Here is a 23,439-nt window from a genome sequence, read left to right on the forward strand (position 1 = left end):
CCTACTTCATACGTGAGAAAAATCAACTGGGATAAATTCAGAAGGATAACAGGACAGCTGTTAGGACCAATCACGGAAATAAAAAGCAAGGAGATGCTAGAAGAACAGATCTGTCTCTTCGAAGAAGCACTATCAGAAGCGATAGAACGAAGTACCTCAATGACCGTAGCAGACAAATACGGCAGATTCAAAAATATAAGCGACGATCTGAGAAATCTGATTAGGGAGAAAAATCGAATAGCTAGAAGAGCCCAAAGGACACAAAACCCAGAAGAAAAAAGGAGAGTCAGGGAAATGAAACAGGAAATTCAAGAAAAATTACAGGAACACAGAAGCGAGGAATGGAACAGAAGGATAAACGAATTAGACCCGCAAAAACCCGGATTATGAAACATATCTAAAGTCCTAGAAGAAAGAAAACCAATGCCGCCAATACACGGAAGCAACGGGATGGCGTATACAGACAAAGAGAAGGCAGAAGAGCTGAAAAACACAATGGAACTTCAGTTTACACTGAACGAACATCCCGACGAAGACTGGACTTCTCAGACATGATAGAAGAAAACATCAACAAATACCTAGAAGACGAGGAGGATCAAGAAACCTTAGGATTCACAACACCGATGGAAGTGAAGGAATTACTCAGGTTCACATCAGCAAGGAAGGCTCCGGGAATAGACGGAATCACGAACAGAGCGCTGAAAAACATGCCAAAAAAAGGTATGGCATACCTTTCGAACATAATAAGTGGCATGCTGAAGACAAAACAAAAAAAATCCGGTAAAGACCTCACTTTCCCCCAAAACTATAGACCGATAAGTTTGCTACCTGCCATGAGTAAAATCACAGAGAGAGTAATACTGAGGATTCTGAACGAACAAACAATTACATTAAACACAATACCAGAGGAAGAATTCGGCTTCAGGAAAAACCACAGCACCGAACATAAAATCTTGAGACTAGTGGAATATACCAGTCAAGGTTTCAACCAGAAAGAATCCACAGGGGTAATCTTCCTAGACGTAAGCAAAGCCTTCGACCGAGTATGGCACGAGGGCTTGCTTTACAAGATGAAAGATGTAGGATATACAAAAACGCTCATAAAACTCATGAGCACGTACCTCAAAGCCAGGAAGTTTCAGGTGAAGGTTGCTAACGAAAAATCGGAATTCGGAGAGCAGCAGGCGGGAGTACCGCAAGGAGCGATACTATCACCAATGCTGTATAACATATACACAGCAGACATCCCGAAATCGAAGAACACCTTAACAGCGCTATATGCGGACGACACCGCAATAGCAACGAGATGCGTTAAGGTGAAAAACATTACGAAAAGACTCCAAAACGCCGCAAAAAAGATTGACGAATGGTGCAAAACATGGAAAATAGGAGTCAACTGCGAGAAAAGCCAAGCAGTTCTCTTCAAGAAAAAAAGGAGCCACCAACCCGACCGGAAAATAAAAATTAACAACGAAGAAATCCAGTGGACAAAAAAGGCAAAATACCTAGGCGCAACACTAGACCAAAGTCTCACTTTCAACGAACACGTGAAAAACACTGTCAACAAAGTGAGACAAGCGAGAGCAAGACTATGCGGATTAATCGGTAGAAAAAGCAAGTTAAAGACAGAAACAAAACTCAGATTTATCAGGAGTATAATAATACCGATTATTACGTACGCCTCTGTTGCCTGGGGACACACGTGCAAAACAAACAGGAAGAAACTACAGGCTCAACAAAACATAACGCTGAGACAAGCACTAAATGTTCACTGGACAACAAATAGCGAGGAAATATACGGAGAAATGGGACCTGAAAAAGTATTAGACATTATGGACCAAAGGGCAGTAAAGCTATTCAACGCAATTCAAGCAACGCACCCCAACGAAGAACTAAGGAAAATCATAAAATACACTAAAGAAGACTACGAGAAACACAAGAGGCCCAGAAGACAATTGGATGGATAGGTAGGTTAAGGTAGGTTAGTAGTAGTAGTAGGTTAGGTTAGTATAAAAAAAATAAAAAACCAAAAAAAACACAAAAAACAAAAACAGAAAAAAAAAAATTTCTATCCACAATCCTAGGTTTTCAGAGTCAACCTACAAGAGATCTTTTCCTGCCGGTTGGAGGTTGGAAGAGGTTTACCCGAGGCAGCTAAATACACACACACATTAAGACGTCCAGACAAAGAAGCTAAGAGAGTATAGCCAACAGGCTAATCTCTTAACAAAAAAAGATAGATATCCCAGAATGTCCCATAGAACTCAGGGGAGAGGAAAGAGTCTACGCGCGAAACTGCGACGCGAAAGAGGATGAGGACCTGTCGAAATGACAGGGGGTGGTGGAATGTCCTTCTTCGCACCCACTCGTGGATTTATCCGAGGGTGGATGCTTAGAGGGACGGGCTTTCTCACGCGCAAGTGTGTGTGTGTGTGTGAACATCAAATCAATAACTTTGTTAATAGAACACATCGATTCTCCACTGATATACATATGGAGTTTGGACTGTCTTCAACGGAGATACAAGCCATGGAAAATGGAGAATGCAAATACCTAGGATTTCAACGGTCCACTGGCTGGCGAAAGCTAAAATGCAAAATCAACACATTTTAAAATTGAATAACAAAATTAGTGTTGAGAGGGGTTTACAGAAGACAATGAAATGAGACATGGATCCCACAGTTGTGCTGCTTATATATTTTTCTAATTTACTACCGAGATATACTTACTTCACGTTTGTGTACTGTATTGATTCATGGCCAACATGTTTCATAGGTGGTGGGGCTCACTATTTATCGTTTTTCTACTGCTGTTTGTATTAGATGGAAGTACTATAATAATGAGAATATAAATACTACCATAATTGGATTTTTGATTAAAAATACCTAGAATTTCATCTATTGCTGCTGCTCATGTTGTAATTTACCATTTATATTTCTATTTCTTCATGATATCTTCGCCTATGCAAATATTTCGAGTAAGGTACGTGATCAATTGAAAAACAAACAACAATAGTTTTAATGTATTTTTCAATAGAAAAATCTTGTCAAATAATTATTACTTTAGTCAAAGATGTTGTTGAAATACAAAACATTGGAAACACCTAGAATAAAAAACTTTAGATCATAATGAAAAACATTTTTACCACACTATATTCAAATTACATTGGTAATTTGGTACAAATTTTGTGATACTCGTAATATACGAATCAATTAAAAAATCTACAAATTAGTTGACCAATTAATGGTAAGTTAATATTTTATATGAATGAATTTGTTCATACTTTCACCAATAGATTGCGCTATTAACAATCAAATTGTTTGATTGTTGAATTGACGGATAAATTCTCAAAGTTTCAAACTTGTGGCGGCGGGCAAGGATGGTATGTGTGACGTAAAAGTTGGTAATAATAGAGTTGAGAAAAAAATTTAAAATATATTATGCAATACCAAAAGTGTAGGTGCTATATGATACTAGTATATGTTGTGTTATATCCTCTCATAAAGCATTTTCAACTCTATTATTATCAACTTGTCACACGTACCACCCTTGTCCTCTACGTCCCTCATCCTATTCTCATTTTTTACTTTCTAGCGCATTTTCATCCCTTTATAAAGTACTGTTTCCAAAAAAGTTTTTTTCATAATATATCATTTTATACTCAGCCCTCTGACCCGTATACCAAAAAAACAAGATGTTTCAAAATTTCTTCCAGTTCATGAGACAAATAACCCTAATTTTGTATTAGAAGAAAAAGCCATGAAAATAATCTAATGCCTCTATTTTCTACGATATACAATAGTTACATGTTAAGTATTTGTCAAATATCTCAACTTCTACATTTTTAAATTTGTTAAATGTACATTGTGTCCCATTTTGATTAAGACTGCACTGCATCTCAGCTATTATTAAAGATATAAACATGCGGTTTTAGCGAACCTGTATTACTTTTTTGTAAAACTTTTAAAGCCACAAACAGAAATATTCCAACCACTTTTGTTCCTGATATACAAGACGAAAACAAAAATGTTCACTCCTGAAAATGTTATTATTTCTCAGGGCCTATATAAGATAGAAAAAAAATGGATTGCAGTTGGAGGCATAATAAGGGTATGTAGTATCGATGGAAGTATCTTTAATAAATCAATACAACTAATAGCATATGTTGATAATTAAGGTCTTTTAGCAAGAGACCGAAATAGTCTAGAGAACACATTAGAAAAAATTGTAAGAGAGGAAGGAAAAAGAGGATTCAAAATAAATCAGGAAAATACAAAATATATGAAAATTGAAAGAAAGAAGGAAGTTCACAAACAAGAAATAGTAATAATAAATGACCTCATCTTCGAAGTAGTCGACAAATTTAAGTACTTGGGAACAATGATAAGCAGCAAAAATAACACAAAAAATGATTCACAAAGAATTCATGCGGGATATAGGGCATGTAATAAGTATAAAATTGGAATGTGAGACACTATGGAGCTCCAGAGCACTACACTTGGGAAAGTATGAAGTAGATGAAAATGACATTCTGAAATTTCTAAGGAGAATAAGATTCATAGATCAGCTGTGATACTTACCTCTTTGGATCGTGATTGTCGTGGTACCCCTACTTATGCATATATATATATATATATATATATATATATATATATATATATATATATATATATATATATATAAAATTCTCGTGTCACAGTTTTCGTTGCCATACTCCTCCGAAACGGCTTGACCGATTTTGATGAAATTTTTTGTGCTTATCCGGTATCTATGAGAATCGGCCAACATCTATTTTTCATCCCCCTAAATGTTAGGGGTAGTCCACCCCTAAATTTTTATTTTTTATTTTTTAATTTTTAATTTCTATTTTTTTATGATACAACATACAAAAATACATACAATCCTCAATTTTCACCCTTCTACGATCAACCCTTATTTTTTAATAGCCATTTTAGTAACTTAATCATTTTTCCTCTCCGGTCGAAAACTGATCAATCGTCATTTAATTAGTTATCCCCGCCAGATGTCTACAGGTGTCACTTCTGACCCAGTAAACAGCACGGAGTAGGGATGAGAACGAAGCCGGTCTCCTTTCTTTCTCACTCCCTACACAGTTGTCGGCCATCATTATTGTTTATGCATCAAGTGTAGTAGTAACGTTGACAATTATTATTTTGCTATCTCAGTGTAACTCTCATATTAACTTTTAATCATTCCTATTTTATCAATAATAATTAAATTATCAATCTTGAGTGTATTTTGCACGGTTAGTTAATCAAGTGATTTTATAACCTCAAAAGTACTCAACACGTGACACGAGCTTCCAATAACAACGGATTTTGTGTTGTAAGTATACTTTTTGTTATTTATATCGAAAATGTTGTTGATCTTATAAAAATGTAATTTAATTTTATTGAAACAATGTAATTGAACAATTAAGATTTTCATAGTTTCCAACAAATCAATCATTATGAATCTTTATTTTGAAATGTCAATGGAAATATTGGTTGTATGAAAAAATTATAAGAGACAATGTTTTCATAAAATTTAATTTTTTACTTTTGTTTGAAAAATTTTTCCATAAAACTTATATTTTTGTTATAAATCATTTCAAAACTGCGGCAAAAATCCTGGCCCTAATTATACTTTTAACATTTTTCATCATTAAATAATTTCATTAATTCTATTTATGTATGTTTTGTACAGTGAGCAATGCCAAGAAAACGCAAAGGGGCTGATTTGAGCCGCAGTACAAGTAAAGCTCGAAACTTGCGAAATAGCAGATCCGAAAGAACAGAAGAACAAATCCAGCAACAAAATACTGATGCACGTGTCAGAATGGCGCAATTGCATCAAGAAGAGCCAGAAGATACACGAGCTGAACGCAATGAAGTCAGAAGATTAGAACAACGACAATCACGCCGTTTCACAGTCAATAGATGAAGAACAAATGACCAACAACGACAACAGGTACATCGAGCATTTATATCTGATTCATTCCTGCGTCTAGCATTCCAGTATGAGCCCGATATTGAATATTATGCTCATTCAAAAGTGGTAATTGATGCTATGGACAAGGAATGTCTGCATTGTCATGCTCTGAAATTCAAAAATGAGCCAGCTGGGATGTGTTGCGCGTCAGGAAAAGTGCAACTACCTGAAATTGAAACACCACCTGAACCATTGAACGGCTTACTTATCGGCACGGATCCAGATTCTAACGTGTTCCTGAAGTCAATTCGAAGATTCAATTCATGTTTTCAAATGACATCGTTCGGAGCAACAGAAATAGTTCGAAATACTAATGCAAATGGTCAACAATTCAATTCTACATTCAAAATCAGAGGCCAAGTTTATCATAAAATGAGCTCACTGCTGCCAATGCCAAACGAACCACATAAATTCTTACAAATCTACTTTATGGGCGGCGAGGATTCCGGAAGCGATACTTACGATATAATCAACAAAAGCTGCGCGCGGAAGAGTACATTCATTTGCGAGACGCTATCAACAACAACGCCGACGTCGCCGAAATTGGTAACCATGTCACTTTACAATCATCGTACGTAGGCAGTCCACGTCATATGCAAGAATATATACAGGATGCTCTGACTTTCGTGCGCGAATATGGACGACCAAGTTTATTTATCACGTTCACATGTAATCCAAAATGGCCAGAGATTACATCTTTGCTACTGCCTGGCCAAAATGCAATACATCGTCATGACATTACAGCACGTGTGTTCAGACAAAAGTTGAAGTCTTTAATAAGTTTCATTACTAAATCACATGTATTTGGTCCCACACGTTGCTGGATGTATTCGGTTGAGTGGCAAAAGCGAGGATTACCTCATGCACACATTTTGGTTTGGTTCATTGACAAAATCCGTCCTGAAGAAATCGATAGTATCATTTCTGCGGAAATTCCAGATCCATCCACTGACCAACTGCTGTTTGATATTGTTACAACAAACATGATTCATGATCCATGTGGTACTCTTAATAGTTCATCGCCTTGCATGGCTGATGGAAAATGTACTAAAAATTTCCCTAAAGATTTTACCAATGATACGGTCACAAATGTCGACGGATACCTAATATATCGTCGAAGAAATCCTGAAAATGGCGGACAGTCATTTATTAAAAATATCATCAACACAGACATTGATATTGACAATCGTTGGGTGGTGCCATATTCGCCTCTGCTGAGCAAGACATATTGTTGTGGAATTAGTGTCTGTCATGGTTGTAGTCGGTATAGTGAAGTAAGTGGTTGTAGTTGTTGTCGCTTTAATCACGTCGTAGTAACCTCATGTCTTGTCAAAATTTGATATATAAAATTATTTAGTTAAAAAGTCAGTCAGTGTAATCTTCAAATAGTTGCGATTAAATAGTTTCCGTTTCTTCTGTTAAGTTCGTATGTTTGCTTGTGCCTGAACCCGATTCCCCAAACATCTGGCATCCCTGGTGGGGATGGACGATCGTCGACGTCATTTTGTTACAGCAGTTTAGAGCTATGGAACGTTTGTGCGCGGAACGAGCGCAACTTAGAAGATTCTTCACGATTGCCGCGAATGGTTGTGAAGAAACCTTTGGAAAACCTGAGGCAACCGTCGAGGAGGTAACTGTTGCTTTTATTAAGCTTACCGACAAGGCTGATAGGCTTTTTCTTCTCGATGATAAAGTAAAAGAAATTATGTTCGAGTCATTGGATCAGGTCAAAGAAGAAGATTTAGGTAAGGAGTTTGAAACTGTGGAGAAGTACAGGGACACCTGGCTAACTTTGAGTGCTAGAAAGAATGAGTTACTGGAAAAAGTCAAGGCCAACATAGCGTGTCCTACCGAAGTTTCTGCTGCTGCTCCTAGTGATAACCTCACCCTCAAATTACCTAAGTTGGATCTCCCAAAATTCGACATCACGCCTAAAACATGGATCAGTTTTTGGGCATATTTCAAGAAAATCCATGAAAGAGAGGACCTGCCTTCTGAGGATAAGTTCTTGATTTTGTTGCGTATTGCCAAGGATGGTACCCAAGCAAAGGAACTGTTGAGTAGCTATCCTGCATCGGGGGCCAATTATCCGAAGGCTTTTGGCCAACTGAAAAACCGTTTTGGCCGTGATGAATTGCTGATTGAGTTGTATGTTAGGGAGCTTCTCTCATTGGTCTTGGTACAGGCATCGGGCAAAGTTTCTTTGACTCTCGCACAGCTTCATGACAAGCTAGAAACCCAGCTAATGGCCTTGGAGAGTTTGGGAGTTACATCAGAAAAATACGCGTGCATGCTCGCGCCTTTAATTGAATCCGCACTTCCTGAGTCAATTTTGCGGGAATGGGAGCGTAAGCGGAAGTCGTGCGGCATTGATGAATCATCCCTCTTTGAGGCTGCAGATCAAATGGTCAAGTTGCGAGATTTTCTGAAGAGAGAGGTTGAAAGCGAGGAGCGGTTTCTGCTAGCTAGGAGCACGTTTTCTGTCCCCAGCGCTGCACCAAAGAGCAGTGCTGGGGATGTCAAGTCCTCGACTGAAAAGTACACCACAGCTGCTGACCTAGTTGGTATTGAGTCCACTGAAGGCACTGAAGATGTCAGTTGCATTTTTTGCAAAAATTCTCACAATACCGAATTGTGTTCAGAGGCGAGGGACAAGAGCAAAGAGGAGAAAATTAAGCTCCTCAAAGCTAAAAGCCGCTGTTTTAAGTGTCTGAAAAAATTCCACGGGAAACGGCCTTGTAAGGAAAAGCTGTGTTGCTTAGTTTGTGCTGAACCTCATGTTACTGTGATGTGCCCAATTCCTCGTAACCGGAATTCAACGTCTATTGAAATTAGTAAGGCAACGAAGAAAGAAAACGATGTAGAGCACAACTATGCTAGTATCTAGAGTGCACTAGTTTTGATGCAAACGTTGAGGGTTCGTTTGAAAAGAGAAAATCCTGTCACCACCAGGTTGTTGATTGACACAGGTTCTCAAAGAAGTTATATAACTCAAGCGCTGGCTACCAGAATGCGCTATGAGCCGATCCGCACTGAGAACTTGGTTCATGCATTGTTTGGTGGGAGCAAGACTGAACCCAAGACGCATCAATGCTATAAGATCCGTCTGCAAAGTTTGATGAGTGCGTTTTCCTGCAACTTTGAAGTTCTTGACTCGGAACAGATTTGTCACGCCATTCCCTCCATTCCTAAAGGTCTATGGGTATCTGAACTTCGCGAGAAGAAAATCGAGTTGACTGACGACAGAGAGGGCCCAATTGGCATTCTTGTTGGAGCGGACGTCGCGGGAAAGCTACTCACCGGGAGGCGCGAGGTATTAAGCTGTGGTTTGGTTGCTATCGAAACTAGCCTAGGTTGGACCATAATGGGCCGCGTTAAGGACGCTGAGACAAGTTGTATGGTTAACATCAGTTTGCACTGCGCCCAGGAGTTCGACCCTTCTGATATGTGGAGGTTGGATGTGTTGGTCATCGAGGACCCCGCTTTGGTTAGTACCAAAGAAGAGGCAAAAACGGTTGTGCGTCGGCACTTCTTGGAAACAGTTAAGATTTTACCTGATGGACGATATGAGGTATGTCTTCCATGGCTGAAGGAACATCCCCCGCTGCCTCGAAATTTCGATCTGGCCCGTGGTAGACTTGAATCGACCCTAGCCAAGTTACGTAACGGTCATTTGGTGAAAGAATATGAAGCGGTGTTTCAAGAATGGCTGAAAGATGAAATTATTGAAGAGGTACAGCTTGATAAGTGGGATTTCGGACATTATTTGCCTCACCGAGCCGTGGTTAAGGAAGCCAGTACCACCCGAATTCGTCCTGTTTTCGACGCCTCGTCCAAAGAGAAAGGCAAACCTAGCCTGAATATGTGTCTAGAAAAAGGGGAGAGTTATGTAGAGTTAATCCCATCGATACTTCTACGATTCAGACTGAACGCAATAGGCGTTATTTCTGACATAAGAAAAGCCTTCTTACAGATTTCTGTTTCGGAAAAGGATCGGGATAGCTTGAGGTTCCTATGGAAGGACGAGGTCGGAGAGATGAAAATCTACCGTCACAGGAGGGTGGTGTTTGGGGTGACCAGTAGCCCTTATTTGCTAGGGGCCGTTATTGACCATCATCTCTCAAAGTGTGAGGAAAAAGTGGCTTCAAAAGAGGTTCCTTATGAAAGATCTGTCATCTCACAGTTGCGCAAATGCTTGTACGTTGATAACTGTGTGACTTCGGTTGATGATGAGAAGGAACTTTTGAGCTTCATGTCGCAAGCCAGGGAAATTTTTATGAAAGCCTGCTTTGATCTTCGTGGCTGGGAATGGAGCGACCCCGATTGTGCTGCTCACACCAGTTTCCCCGTTCTTGGACTTCTGTGGGATAAAAAGGAGGATATTCTCAGGTTAAACCCTCCCAAGCCTTTGGAAAGTGATGCCATCACGCGACAAACAGTGATGTCAGCAGCACACCGTATTTTCGACCCGCTCGGTGTATGTGCACCCGCCATTTTGATACCGAGATTGTTAGTTCAAGAAAGTTGGGGTGAGGCTGGGAACTGGGATACCCCTTTTAATGAGCAAAGCCAGGCAACGTTCCGTAAGTGGATGAGTCAAGCTGATGTCTTGAATCAAATCGAAGTCCCACGATGGTTGAAATTGACCGTTGGTAATGTGTCTCTACACACATTTTGTGACGCAAGTCAGGTCGCTTATGCCACCGTCTCATTTTTGCGAGTTGAAACAGATAACACGGTATCTGTGATAATGGTGGGAGCGAAAGTTCGTGTTGCCCCTGTTAAGAGACCTACAATTCCTCGCCTAGAGCTTCTGGCTGCAACAATTGGGGCGCGAATGGCTTCTAGTATTGTAAAAGAGATTGGCGATGTAGAGTGCCATTTTTGGTCAGATTCTTCCACGGCTCTGTGTTGGATCAAGAAAGAGGAACCGTGGGGAGTATTTGTGTTCAACAGGGTTAAGGAAATTCGTTCTCTGACTGATCCTGATACGTGGAAACATGTGCCAGGGGTGATGAACCCAGCAGATCTTCCTAGCAGGGGTTGTTTTCCTGAAGAACTTCTTGACTCCAAATGGTGGGAGGGGCCGAGATGGTTGTACGGGCCGCGTTCTGAATGGCCTAACTGCGATGTCCCTCCTGATGAAAATGAAGTTCAAATGGAAAGGAGAAAAACGCCTTTGATTTCAGCTTTATCCCAAGAACCAGGTGTGTTTTGCTGCGAAAGATTAGCCCGGTACTTTTCTTCTTATCACCGGATCGTTCGAATGGTTGCATGGATGATAAGGTTTCTGTGGAACAAATATTCAAAGAAGGAAAAGCGCTCTGGAGAGCTGTCTTTGTCGGAAATCGCAAGAGCTGAAAAGGTGGTTCTGAAATCGATACAGGATGAAGCTTTTGAAGGGCTAGGTGATAAACAGCTCAAAAATTTGAATCCACACAAAGATAAAGTCGGACTGATGCGTTTGAGAACCCGTATTTGGGCGAGAAAAGACCCTGAAGACTTCCGTGCACCTTATATTCTTCCTTTCCAGCATGTCATTGTTGACAGATTGATCCACGACTTGCACACGCAGAATGGACACATTGGAGGGCAAGGTCTTCTGAACCTTCTAAGAGAAAGATTCTGGATCGTTAGAGGGAGGCAAGCTGTGAGAAGAATTGTGTCTGCGTGTGTGATATGCAGGCGTTATAGGGCCAAGGCATTGGAAGTCGAGTCTCCACCGCTCCCGGAGAATCGGGTAAGGGACGCTCGTGTGTTCGAAATCAGTGGCACGGATTTTGCTGGTCCACTCTACCTTAAAAATGGAGACAAAGTTTGGGTGTGCATATTCACCTGTGCTGTTTATCGTGTCACACATTTGGAATTGGTTACTGCCATGTCAACGGAAGCCTTCATCATGGCGTTTCGACGTTTCATTGCGCGTTGGGGCAGACCTTCCTTCATGTACAGTGACAATGGTACAAACTATAAGGGGTTCAAAAATGCTCTCGATGGAATTGATTGGCAGAGAGTAGCGTCCCGCGGTTTGGTGAACCAAATTGAATGGCGCTTCAACCCACCCACAGCAACATGGTGGGGCGGGTTCTGGGAACGCTTAATAGGGATTTTGAAAGTTCATCTTCGCAAAATTCTGGGACGGGCTTCACTCACTTTTGAAGAGTTGAACACCGTGATCAGTGAGTGTACTGCTTATATCAATTCTCGCCCCATCACCTATACATCGGATGACCCGAGTGATCCGGTGCCTATTACTCCTCAAATGTTCATTGGAGATATTCAAGAAATGGGTGTCCCTGACTTGGACGAAGTTGATGCGAAGAGTTTACACAAAAGAGTTAGACGTCGCCAAGAGATCAGAGACAACCTAAAGCAGCGTTTCCGGTCTGAATACTTGGGCCAGATGTTCATGACTGCTAGCAATTTGAAGAATCCGAGAGAGCCCAAGGTGGGAGAAATAGTCCTCATTGGCGCTGATAATCAGAAGCGGATGCATTGGCCGATGGCAGTGGTTGAAGAACTGATTCTTGGTGTTGACGGTCGGTGCCGAGTTGTCAAGCTTCGAACGCAGGATGGCCAACTGACGCGTCCTGTCCAGCGAGTTTTTCCCTTGGAAATTCCTCTCGAAGAAGAAATGGATCAAGGCCAGCTTCTAGCTGAGGTCGAATCAGAAAGTGATTCTGGTGGTTCAGCTACCGGCGGTTCTCTAGTTGATTCACAAGTCAAGGTCGTCGCTTCACCACCCCAAATCCAAGAAGCTCAACCTATTAATTCTGAAGACCCTCTGATGAAGTTTCATCATGTGGAAACCAGATGTGGAAGGAAGGTGAAAGTTCCAAGTCGTTTCTCCTAGTTCCGTGTGTTATTTTTAGTTCAAGTGTTTCAGTTTCTCAAAGTTTGAAGTCGCTTTCAAGTGCAGTTTTTGTGAGAAATTTAGATGTCCTTGAATTCAGTTTGATAGTTGAGTCGCTATTCTCCTCAAGGTGGGAGGATGTTGTGGAATTAGTGTCTGTCATGGTTGTAGTCGGTATAGTGAAGTAAGTGGTTGTAGTTGTTGTCGCTTTAATCACGTCGTAGTAACCTCATGTCTTGTCAAAATTTGATATATAAAATTATTTAGTTAAAAAGTCAGTCAGTGTAATCTTCAAATAGTTGCGATTAAATAGTTTCCGTTTCTTCTGTTAAGTTCGTATGTTTGCTTGTGCCTGAACCCGATTCCCCAAACACATATAATGCTCATATTAATGTTGAGTTCTGCAGTTCTGTGAAGAGCATCAAATACATTTGCAAGTATGTCCATAAAGGCAGTGATATGGCTGTGTTTAGAGTGGAAAATACTAATGTGAATGCTCCTCCAGTGAATAAAAACGATGAAATAACGCTCTACCAAATTGGTCGGTACATCAGCTCCAATGAAGCTGCTTGGCGTATCTTTGGTTTTCCAATCCATGAACGGGATTCAGCAGTTGTTCAGTTAGCCATCCATCTTGAAAATGGTCAGCGTGTATTTTTCACGAACGAGACAGCGATTGATCGTGCAATAAATCCACCTAAAACTACACTCACTGCATTTTTTGAATTGTGTAATCGTGCGGATGATTTTGGTGCCTTTGCACGAACATTACTCTATTCACAAGTACCACGCTATTTCACATGGACTCAAACAAAAACATGGATGCCCCGCAAGCAAGGCTCACCAGTTGCTGCATGTCTCAATTTATTTAAATCAAACGCCTTGGGGCGATTATTTACAGTCAATCCAAGACACACGGAGTGCTTTTATCTTCGATTGTTGTTGGTTAATGTTACTGGCCCATTATCATTTCAAGATATACGTAAAGTGAATGGGCAACAATTGCACTCGGCTTGCTGGAAGACGACAACCAGTGGGAATGCATGCTTGCTGAAGCTGCATTGAACTCTACAGCAATACAAATTCGTCTACTATTCGCTATAGTGTTGACTACATGTTTTCCAGCCCGAGCACAGATATTATGGGAAAATCACAAAGATTCAATGACTGATGATATATTGCATCAACATCGTATACGGTGCCACGATCTAACCATAACATTCAGCGACGAAATGTACAATGAAGCATTGATTGCTATTGAGGATCTTTGCATTGTCATTGCCAACTTACCACTTAGTAATTTCGGTATGAATTCGCCAAATCGAACTGCATCTGATCTAATGAATACTGAAATGAATCGTGAACTGCAGTACAGTACTGTAGAAATGGCAGCGATTGTTGCCCGCAATGTTCCACTAATGAATGAGGAACAAAGAACCATTTATGATCGCATTATGCTCGCAGTTTCAGCTGGACAAGGTGGGTTCTTCTTTTTGGATGCACCGGGTGGAACTGGCAAAACATTCGTTATTTCGCTAATTCTTGCTGAAATACGATCAAATAATGGCATCGCATTGGCCGTTGCATCATCGGGCATTGCAGCAACTTTATTGGATGGAGGTAGATCAGCTCATTCAGTATTTAAGCTGCCACTAAATATTCAGAATAACCCTGACGCAGTATTAACAACAACAATAACAGCAACATTAAGAAACAATCGTCTATTACCACTGTGCTGAAACGGTGTATAATTATTATTTGGGATATGGCACACAAACATTTACTTGAGGCGTTGAACAGGACATTGAAAGATATTAAAAACAATGACAAACTATTTGGCGGAACTCTGTTGGTCCTTTCAGGTGATTTCAGACAAACACTTCCAGTCATTCCACGTTCAACATACGCTGATGAGATCAACGCTTGCTTAAAATCATCTCCGTTGTGGCGTAATGTTGAAAAATTACAGCTAAAAATAAATATGCGCGTTCAAATGCTTCAAGATCCATCCGCTGAAACATTTTCAAAACAACTCTTAGATATCGGTGATGGAAAAGTTGCTATAGATGAAACTGGATAAGTAAAATTACCGACCGATTTCTGCACAATCGCTGATTCGCAAGATACTCTCATTAAACAAATATTTCCCGATGTACACACACAGTACATAAATCATGAGTGGCTTGCAGAAAGAGCGATTTTAGCGGCAAAAAATGTAGACGTTGATAATTTAAATCTGAAGATACAAATGTTGTTGCCAGGGAATTTGGTATCATATAAATCTATTGATACAGTTTGCGACGACAGCGAAGCAGTAAATTTTCCCACAGAGTTTTTGAACTTATTGGATTTGTCAGGCATGCCACCACATAATTTACAATTAAAGGTTGGATCTCCAATTATCTTGCTTCGTAATTTGAACCCGCCCCGGCAGTGCAACGGTACGCGATTAGTCATTCAAAAATTAATGAAAAACGTGATCGAAGCCAGGATTTTAAATGGCAAGTTCAGAGGTGAAAATATACTCATAGCACGGATTCCTATTATACCTACAGATGTGCCAATTCAATTCAAACGTATTCAGTTTCCGATTAGATTGGCATTTGCAATGACTATCAACAAATCCCAAGGTCAAACGATGTCTGTTTGTTGATTAGATTTGAGAACACCATGTTTTTCACACGGACAATTATACGTGGCATGCTCTCGAGTGGGTAAACCATCCAGTTTGTTTGTGTTAGCTAAAGATGGACTAACAAAAAATATTGTCACGCTATAGCATTAAGAGATTGATATTGTTTAATAGTGTTACTATCGTAATTGTTTAATTAATGATATATAATTTTAAGGAATAAATTATAATAACTTAAAAATAATGTTTGCCTTCTTGTTCGAGGTTGTTTGTAAGAGGATATATTGAAAAATTCTCAGCCCACTAAAGAACCAAACAAAATTTCAATGTCAAAATATTTTATTACTCAACATATTCTCCTCTTGATCGGATAAATTTATTACAGCGAACCTGCAACGTTTGTGGAACCTTTCAAAAAAAAATGTTTCTTCTTGCACTGCAAACCAGACCTCCACAGCTTTTATTACTTCCTCGTTGGAAGAAAATTTAAGACCTTTTAAACTTTTTTCAGTTGAGGGAAGAGATGGTAGTCGAACGGAGCCAAATCTGGTGAATAGGGAGGGTGTTCTAGTGATTAAAACCCTAAATCACGAATTTTTTGCATGGCAACATTACATTTGTGAGCATGGTCTTTGTCCTGCAGAAACAAAACACCTTTGGATAGCTTTCCGCGTCTTTTCTTTTCAATTTTTTCTCGTAGAGTGGTCACTAATGTCGAATAGTAATCTCCAGTTATTGTTTTACCCTTACCAAAAAAATAAATCATGATTACTACAAGGTAATCCCAAAAAACTGAATCAAGAATTTTTCCAACAAATTTTGGGACACGAAACTTCTTGGAGAACCAGAGTGTCGCCATTCCATCGATTGTTGCTTTGTTTCTGGATCGTAGAAAAGTGTCATCCATAGTTACAATTCGACTTAGATCTCTACATCGTTTTGATCAACAATCAAACATTTGGGGATCCATTTTGCAGCAATTTTTCTCATGTTCCAATTGACGTAAGCTATATAATGAACGCGTTCATATGAAATATTCAATGCTTCAGATATCCGTTTTAGCCCAATTCGACGGTCTGATAAAGTCATGTCATGAACTGCATCGATATTTTCGGGGACTGACACAAAAACTGGTCATCATCTTCAATAGAAAATTTACCTCTTTTGAAACTTGCAGTCCAATTTTTCACGGTCGCATACGAAGGACATAGATAACCAAGAATATTGAGCATATCTTCGTAAATCTGCTCACCTCTTAACCCTTTTTAATATAGGTTCTTGATGATGGCTCGATACTCCAATTTTTCGATTTTGACAATTTCGGCTATGGTAACGCATTACTTTGTTTATGCATGGAACTGGTCTAGGCAAACTAAATATCAATATATTCTCGTATGAAATAGTCGAACTTACATGAAATATCACATTTTTATTTTAGATATGCATAACTTAACGTTTCGCTCCTTCCTTTGGAGCATTTTCTTTTGATTCTTTTGAAAATACTGTGATGACGTGCCAATTTGGTTTATAGTGTAAGTCTAGACTAGAATTAAAGGTATCAAAAGATAAATTTGAGACAGGAGGAGTTGCAAATCAAAGAAATATTAGTTCAGGGTAAAAAAATTACAATATATAGGACTTGCTAAAATCTGATGACAAATCACACAATATTGGATGAGGAGACAGCAAAAAATGGAAAAGTTACATAAGATTTTGAGTATGATTAGATACATATGAAAAATTCCACTAAACAATTCTCAATGCTTCCTTAGAACAATTCTTAAATGCTTTGATCTAAGGTTTTGTGTTAATAAGTATGTTATCAAATACCATTTAAAACAAATGTAAGAGCTCTTAAGCATTATATATATATATATATATATATATATATATATATATATATATATATATATATATATATATATATATATATATACCATTTGAAACACCAAGATTAGGTTGCGTTTGAAACGTCTTGATATCATTATTAAATTAAAAATCTGGCCATGAACTTTCTGTCATATACATTGTTGAAGCTGATTTAACAAAGACTGGAACGATTTAATGTTGATCATAACATTGTATTGCATATTAACATGATTATGAGAGCATCACTTTTTCTATCCCGCTATTTCACATGGAATTAATTGGAATAACAAAATATTTAGAAATGATTTTGTGAAAGATAATATTCCATATGAATGACTTTATACAAGACTTATAATCCTAATAAAATACCCAAAGAGTATCATTGTAGTATTAAATCAAATATGATCTCTATTTTGCAAAAGGCTTAATTTTTGAAAATTTGTACTGCCTTGATGGTTCTTAAAAATTTTTAAAAATATGTTAATTTGATACATTCAAGACGGGGTTTGAAAAATATAAAAGTAGAGGTAGAAGATGAAACCATAAATTTTCACAAATACCAAAAATCTGACTGATAAGTTTTAATGAGCAATTTTGCAGGATTCAAAAAGTAAAAATATCTTTGGACAGGTTACACTTTATCAATTACAAAATCAATCAATTAAAAAAACTGAAAATCTCAATTTATATATGGCTAAAATTGATTACAGAAATCTATTGAAATCATTGAGATTGTTTTTCAGACAAAACTCTTTCCCATCTAACCCTAAAAATTCTCAAAAGTTGTGATAGAACTACTGCTGGATAAAGTTGAAACTATAACAATTAATAAAATATCATAAAAAAACATGTTCTACTATTTCAATGCTCAAATATATTAGATATTACTTAGAACTATTATGAACTCAATATCTTGTACACTATTTTTGAAACACAGACAGTACGCAAATTACGAAGTAATATCTTTACAGTTTGAAACATGCTTGTAAAGTCTCAGTTGCTTTCGTGGTCATTTATGCTCAAAACGAATCAAATGAATGTTATCTTCTTAAAGACTCATAGGTACAGCTTGTTAATTTATTTCATGAAGTTTCGTTTTTCTTTTAGTTTTAAAAATTTCTTGAGAAGTCTTTCTTTGACCGCATAATATGAGATATACACTGTAAAGCTGGAAGATTTTTTTCTAATTAAAATATATCACTTCGAGTCCGAGTCACTGGAAATACTTGTATCTTATATACACTCTTGTTATATAAAGATATTATAATTGAATATAATAAATTTATATTAATAAACATTGTATACCTACTATTCATTATAATAATTGGATAGAGGAGTATATTAGATTTGTCTTCAATAATAAATGTTTATGATGTTAACCATTTTTTCAAAAAATAAATCTGAATTTATCAAAACCTGGTAGTTAATATTTCTCAAAAACCATCGATAACAAAACAGTGAATATGAATATCAGAACAGAACTGGCTTTTCGAAAATACTTTATAGTCATCACTTCTATCTAAAAACCAAAAATATTTAATTACGTTTGTGTTTGGAACCCTGAAATTAAAATATATTCAGTTGAGTAACACAAAATGTATATTATGCTTATTTTCTGTGTGGTGGTTGTGATCTATCAATAAAAAAATAGAAGCACCAAATTAGACGTATTAATTATTTCTTAAAGAAAATTTAAAGTGAAAAGTACATAGACCTTGCTCACTGATCTATGATTGGACAGTATTAAACCATATTTTTAAGTCAATACTATATTCCAGGAGTGCTCAAACGGTCGATCGCGAGTGCTTTTTGAGTAGATCTCGAGAAGAAAAAAATTTTTAATAAGTAGGTAGGTAACTAAACTACAAAAATGTATTACGTAATAAATAACACTGCTTGCGGCAAAAGGCGACTTTATCAAAGGAACGTGCGGCACTTGTCAAAGAAAAGCCGCGTTGTTTCTAGACTAGACTGTACTGTCTAGTTTCGGGCGGCGCGTTTGACGGGAACATTCGAGATTTTCTTTCACGCCGATATAAATGTTGCGCCTGCATGAATTGGAGACATTCTGAATTGTAACTTGATAGCGATACTACGTCGATACAAAGTTTATTATTAAATAGTGGAAAATGAGTGCAGTGAAGAAATCTAAAACGTATCATTTTAATAAGGATTGGGAGGAAGAATTTTTCTTTTGTATGGTGAAGGATAAGTGCATTTGTGTTATTTGTCGTGCGTCAGTTGCAATACCTAAGCGTGGTAACTTAGAGAGGCATCATAAAACGGTTCATAAAAACTATCAAAAGGATTTTCCGCCACAGAGTGAATTAAGAAAACGAAAAGTAAGTGATTTTATATCTTGTTTGAAAAAAGAACAAACCATGTTCACAAGACCAGCCAAACAATCAAAAGCTGCTACGATCACTTCATTTAAAATATCTCATATATTGGCGAAACACAAGAAACCATTCGAAGATGGATCGGTGGTGAAGGGAGCATTTATTGAAGCGGGTGAGACTTTATTTGGAGATTTTAAAAATAAAACAGAAATCATGTCTGCTATTAGAGAACTTCAGTTATCTCGTCCGACTGTCACAAGGCGTATTGAAGTCATGAGTCAGGACATCGCAGATAAACTAAAACATGATATCATGGAATGTACATACTTTTCTTTACAGTTCGACGAATCCACCGATATGACAGACACTACCCAGCTGTGTATTTTAATTCGGATGGTATTCAATGACATGTCGGCTAAGGAAGAATTTTTGACAATCATTCCTCTGAAGGGGAAGACCCGTGGCGATGATATATATGAAGTTTTCTTCAATTTTGTAAAAAACTACGAGCTACCAATAAATAAATTAGTGTGCATTACAATCGATGGAGCACCAGCAATAACTAGAAACAAAAACGGTTTTGTGGCATTGTGTCGAGCTAATGAAGAATTCCCTTCATTTTTTTCATTCCATGGCATTATACATCAACAAGTTTTGTGTTCCAAAGTTTTAAACACGGAGGAAATTATGGGCATTGCAACAAAAATTGTGAATTCCATCCGTGCACGTAGCTTGCAACGGCGGCTCTTTCAGTTGCAGTTGGAAGATATGGAGTCAGCTGAACACACTGATTTAGTTCTTCACACAGACGTCAGGTGGTTGAGTCGCGGAAAGATCCTTCAAAGGTTTCAAGAATTATTGCCCGAAATAACAGCTTTTCTAGACGAAAGAGGTGATGACACTCAGATTTTGAAAAACGAAAAATGGCTGACTGATTTGGCATTTTTGACTGACATCACAATGCACTTAAACATCGTTAACTTGGAGCTTCAATTGAAGGAAAAACTATTATTGAGATGATTAGCGCAGTAAACGCATTCAAAAGTAAATTGCAACTTATGATAGATCAACTGAAAAGAAAGGATCTGAAACATTTTCCGTCTTTGAAAGCAAGGATTCCTCAGTTTAATTATGATACGTATGAGGCTGAATTATCAAATATTTTGGGACAATTCGAAATGCGTTTTTATGATCGCAGTAAATTGGAAAATATAGCATCATTTATGAGTTATCCTTTTCCATGTAAAAACATTGAGGAATTAGCTACTGAAATAGCAAGTCAGTTTAATATGAACTCATGTTCTGTTGAAAATGAGTTGGTGCAGATTATATTAGATATACATCTCAAAGCTACAGCATCTGATACAAATTTCTGGTGTTTTATATCTAAGATAAATATCCGAATCTAAGGCAAATCGCCCTTCAACTGACGGCATTGTTTGGGTCAACTTACTTGTGCGAGTCTGCATTTTCTGAAATGAAGATAATTAAGTCAAAATATCGCAATCGACTAACTGACGATCATATGTCATCATGCTTGCGATTAGCACTCAGTGGTTACGTACCATCTTATGAAAAGTAAGCTGAGGACATGCAGAGCCACGCTTCAACATCCAAAGCCACTCTTTAGTTACGTTTAACACCATATGTAACTCTTTTGTTTTGTAACAACCAATAAACTCACAATTTTGAATAACTATGAGTTTTTTCATTGATATTGTAGAGAAGAACCTAACTAAACCTAACCCAAACCTTGACTAAAATAATCTACCTATATTGTGCAGAAAGCTAATATCTATATATGCTACGGTACACCCTATTTAGGTAGGTAGGGTGTATCGTGTATGTACGACAACCCTGCATCACACATACTTGCAGCCTCTCAGAGTCGATGGTAAGTAGTCTAAAAATATTGAGGTAGATCGCCAGCAGTTCAAGTTTGAGCTTTGAGTACCCCTGCTATATTCATTAGTGATAGAAAACACTATTTGTTTGTGAAGCCCCTCGAAAGCTTTTTAAAGAGTTTAAAATAGGATACTTGCATTTTTAAAAATTATTTAGTTTTTTATTTTGTTGTTCCTTGTTCTTCAAATGAAATGTCAGGAAGTAAAATATTTAATTAAAAGTGAAAAAATAATATCTAAATATTTTACTGAAAATCTCAAAAATCTCAAATTTTCAACTACATAAGGAAAGGATTCTCCTGAGATTTCAATTGTGACGGAAATGTAGCGTGTGCTGTTATGATACAATATTTATTTATTCCTTACATATAAATAAAACATTTTTGAATGTTGAATGAACCTTTTAACGGTAAATTTCTTACATTATTACATATTAACGCTAAAATAGCATAATAAACTTATTTACTATAAAATACCAAAATAAGTTAAATTTGAATCTCTTACTTAATTAAAATCATCCTGGCAACAAAAACAATTACATCTCACTTTCAAACAATTTTTGTTATATATTCGAATTTCTTGGCATCATAAAAAAACTTTATTAGGTGTTTTAGTCATGGTATTTCTACATCCTGATACAAAATACTATTTATATACCATTTTCAGATTTATCAGTTTAATAATAACGCTTATTTTAGAATAACCGAGAGAATAACTGTCGTATTTACTTTGTATCATATGTTCAGTGTTCATTTTATATATATGACCTAGTTATGTAAAGTTATTTTGCTCACTTTATATAAAAATATCTGTGTCAGCTTTTAACGATAAAAGAACTTTATATATTCATGATCATTCATTTTTCAATTCATTCTGTTTGTAGCTCTGAAATTGTAAACTTGTATAAAATAAAGTTTATTTTTAAAAAGATATTTTTCATACAAAATAACATAAGTGGCGCAGTCACAGTAGGATATAGTCGTAGTTTTGTGTTTTCGAAAAGTCACGGCATCGAGACCGCTTTTGTGAAAAAACGGAACGTAAGTTTCAACTCTTAGACGACAACGACCTACACCAACCAGAGAAAGCAGAATCACGTAGGGAGAACTTCAAGAAGTACCTGTAAGTACCGAGTTTTCCTATTACACTTCCCTAATTTTAAGATAGGTAAAATATTTCCCGGTCGGAAATATCAACTACCTTTTATATTTAGGCATTAGAAAATATATATAATTATCCTGTTTATTAATTAATGAATAATTCTGACATAAATAATGAAGAATTGATTTCAAGTTTTAACAAATCAATAAATTTAGAAGAGAACGATAGTTATAACAATAATATTTCAAACAATATGGCTAACAATAATGAACAGATTAATATCCAAATGTTGAAATTATCAGTAGACTTAATTGCACCGTACGATGGCAATACATCGACTTTTATACAATTTATAGAGAATTGCCAATTTCTCATTGATACATATAATAATGTAGGTAATTTAGTGATCAATAATTATATCTTAAGAGCTATCCGTTCCAAATTAATAGGTAGAGCAAATCTTTTAGTTGGATGTAGAATAGAGTTAGATAGTTGGAATTTAGTGAAAGATGCTTTAGAACAATGTTTTGGCGATAAGAGATCATTAGAATGTCTAGAACAAGACCTTCTAATGGCACATCCTTTTAAAAATGAAACAACATTAGATTTTGCTAAAAGACTACAAGTTTTAAGAAGTCATCTGGTTCAAAGAATCAATAGTTTTTCTTTAGCAGAAATGCCTGCTAATACTAAAGAAATATATCGCAGATAATATGACCAAATGGCTTTAAAAACGCTCATTAGAAATTT

The 23,439-nt window shown here is 37.2% G+C and overlaps 2 protein-coding genes across 2 annotated transcripts; both read left to right on the forward strand.

Annotated features, from left to right (window-relative positions):
- Positions 1 to 8,893: 8,893 nt before the first annotated feature.
- LOC130894204 (uncharacterized) lies at positions 8,894 to 12,844 on the forward strand. The gene has a single exon (XM_057800844.1). It carries the CDS (start codon positions 8,894 to 8,896, stop codon positions 12,842 to 12,844), a length of 3,951 nt encoding a protein of 1,316 aa, XP_057656827.1.
- A 2,248-nt stretch (positions 12,845 to 15,092) lies between these two features.
- Positions 15,093 to 15,497, forward strand: LOC130894205 (ATP-dependent DNA helicase pif1-like). The gene has a single exon (XM_057800845.1). The coding sequence runs from the start codon at positions 15,093 to 15,095 to the stop codon at positions 15,495 to 15,497; it is 405 nt and encodes a 134-aa protein (XP_057656828.1).
- Positions 15,498 to 23,439: the final 7,942 nt, after the last annotated feature.

Source organism: Diorhabda carinulata, chromosome 5 (assembly GCF_026250575.1).
Source record: "Diorhabda carinulata isolate Delta chromosome 5, icDioCari1.1, whole genome shotgun sequence".
NCBI lineage: Eukaryota > Metazoa > Arthropoda > Insecta > Coleoptera > Chrysomelidae > Diorhabda > Diorhabda carinulata.

Excerpts from the sequence above, each read along its gene's own strand:
- LOC130894204 (XM_057800844.1), top strand. The coding sequence starts at position 8,894 with ATGCAAACGTTGAGGGTTCGTTTGAAAAGAGAAAATCCTGTCACCACC.
- LOC130894205 (XM_057800845.1), top strand. The coding sequence starts at position 15,093 with ATGTTGTTGCCAGGGAATTTGGTATCATATAAATCTATTGATACAGTT.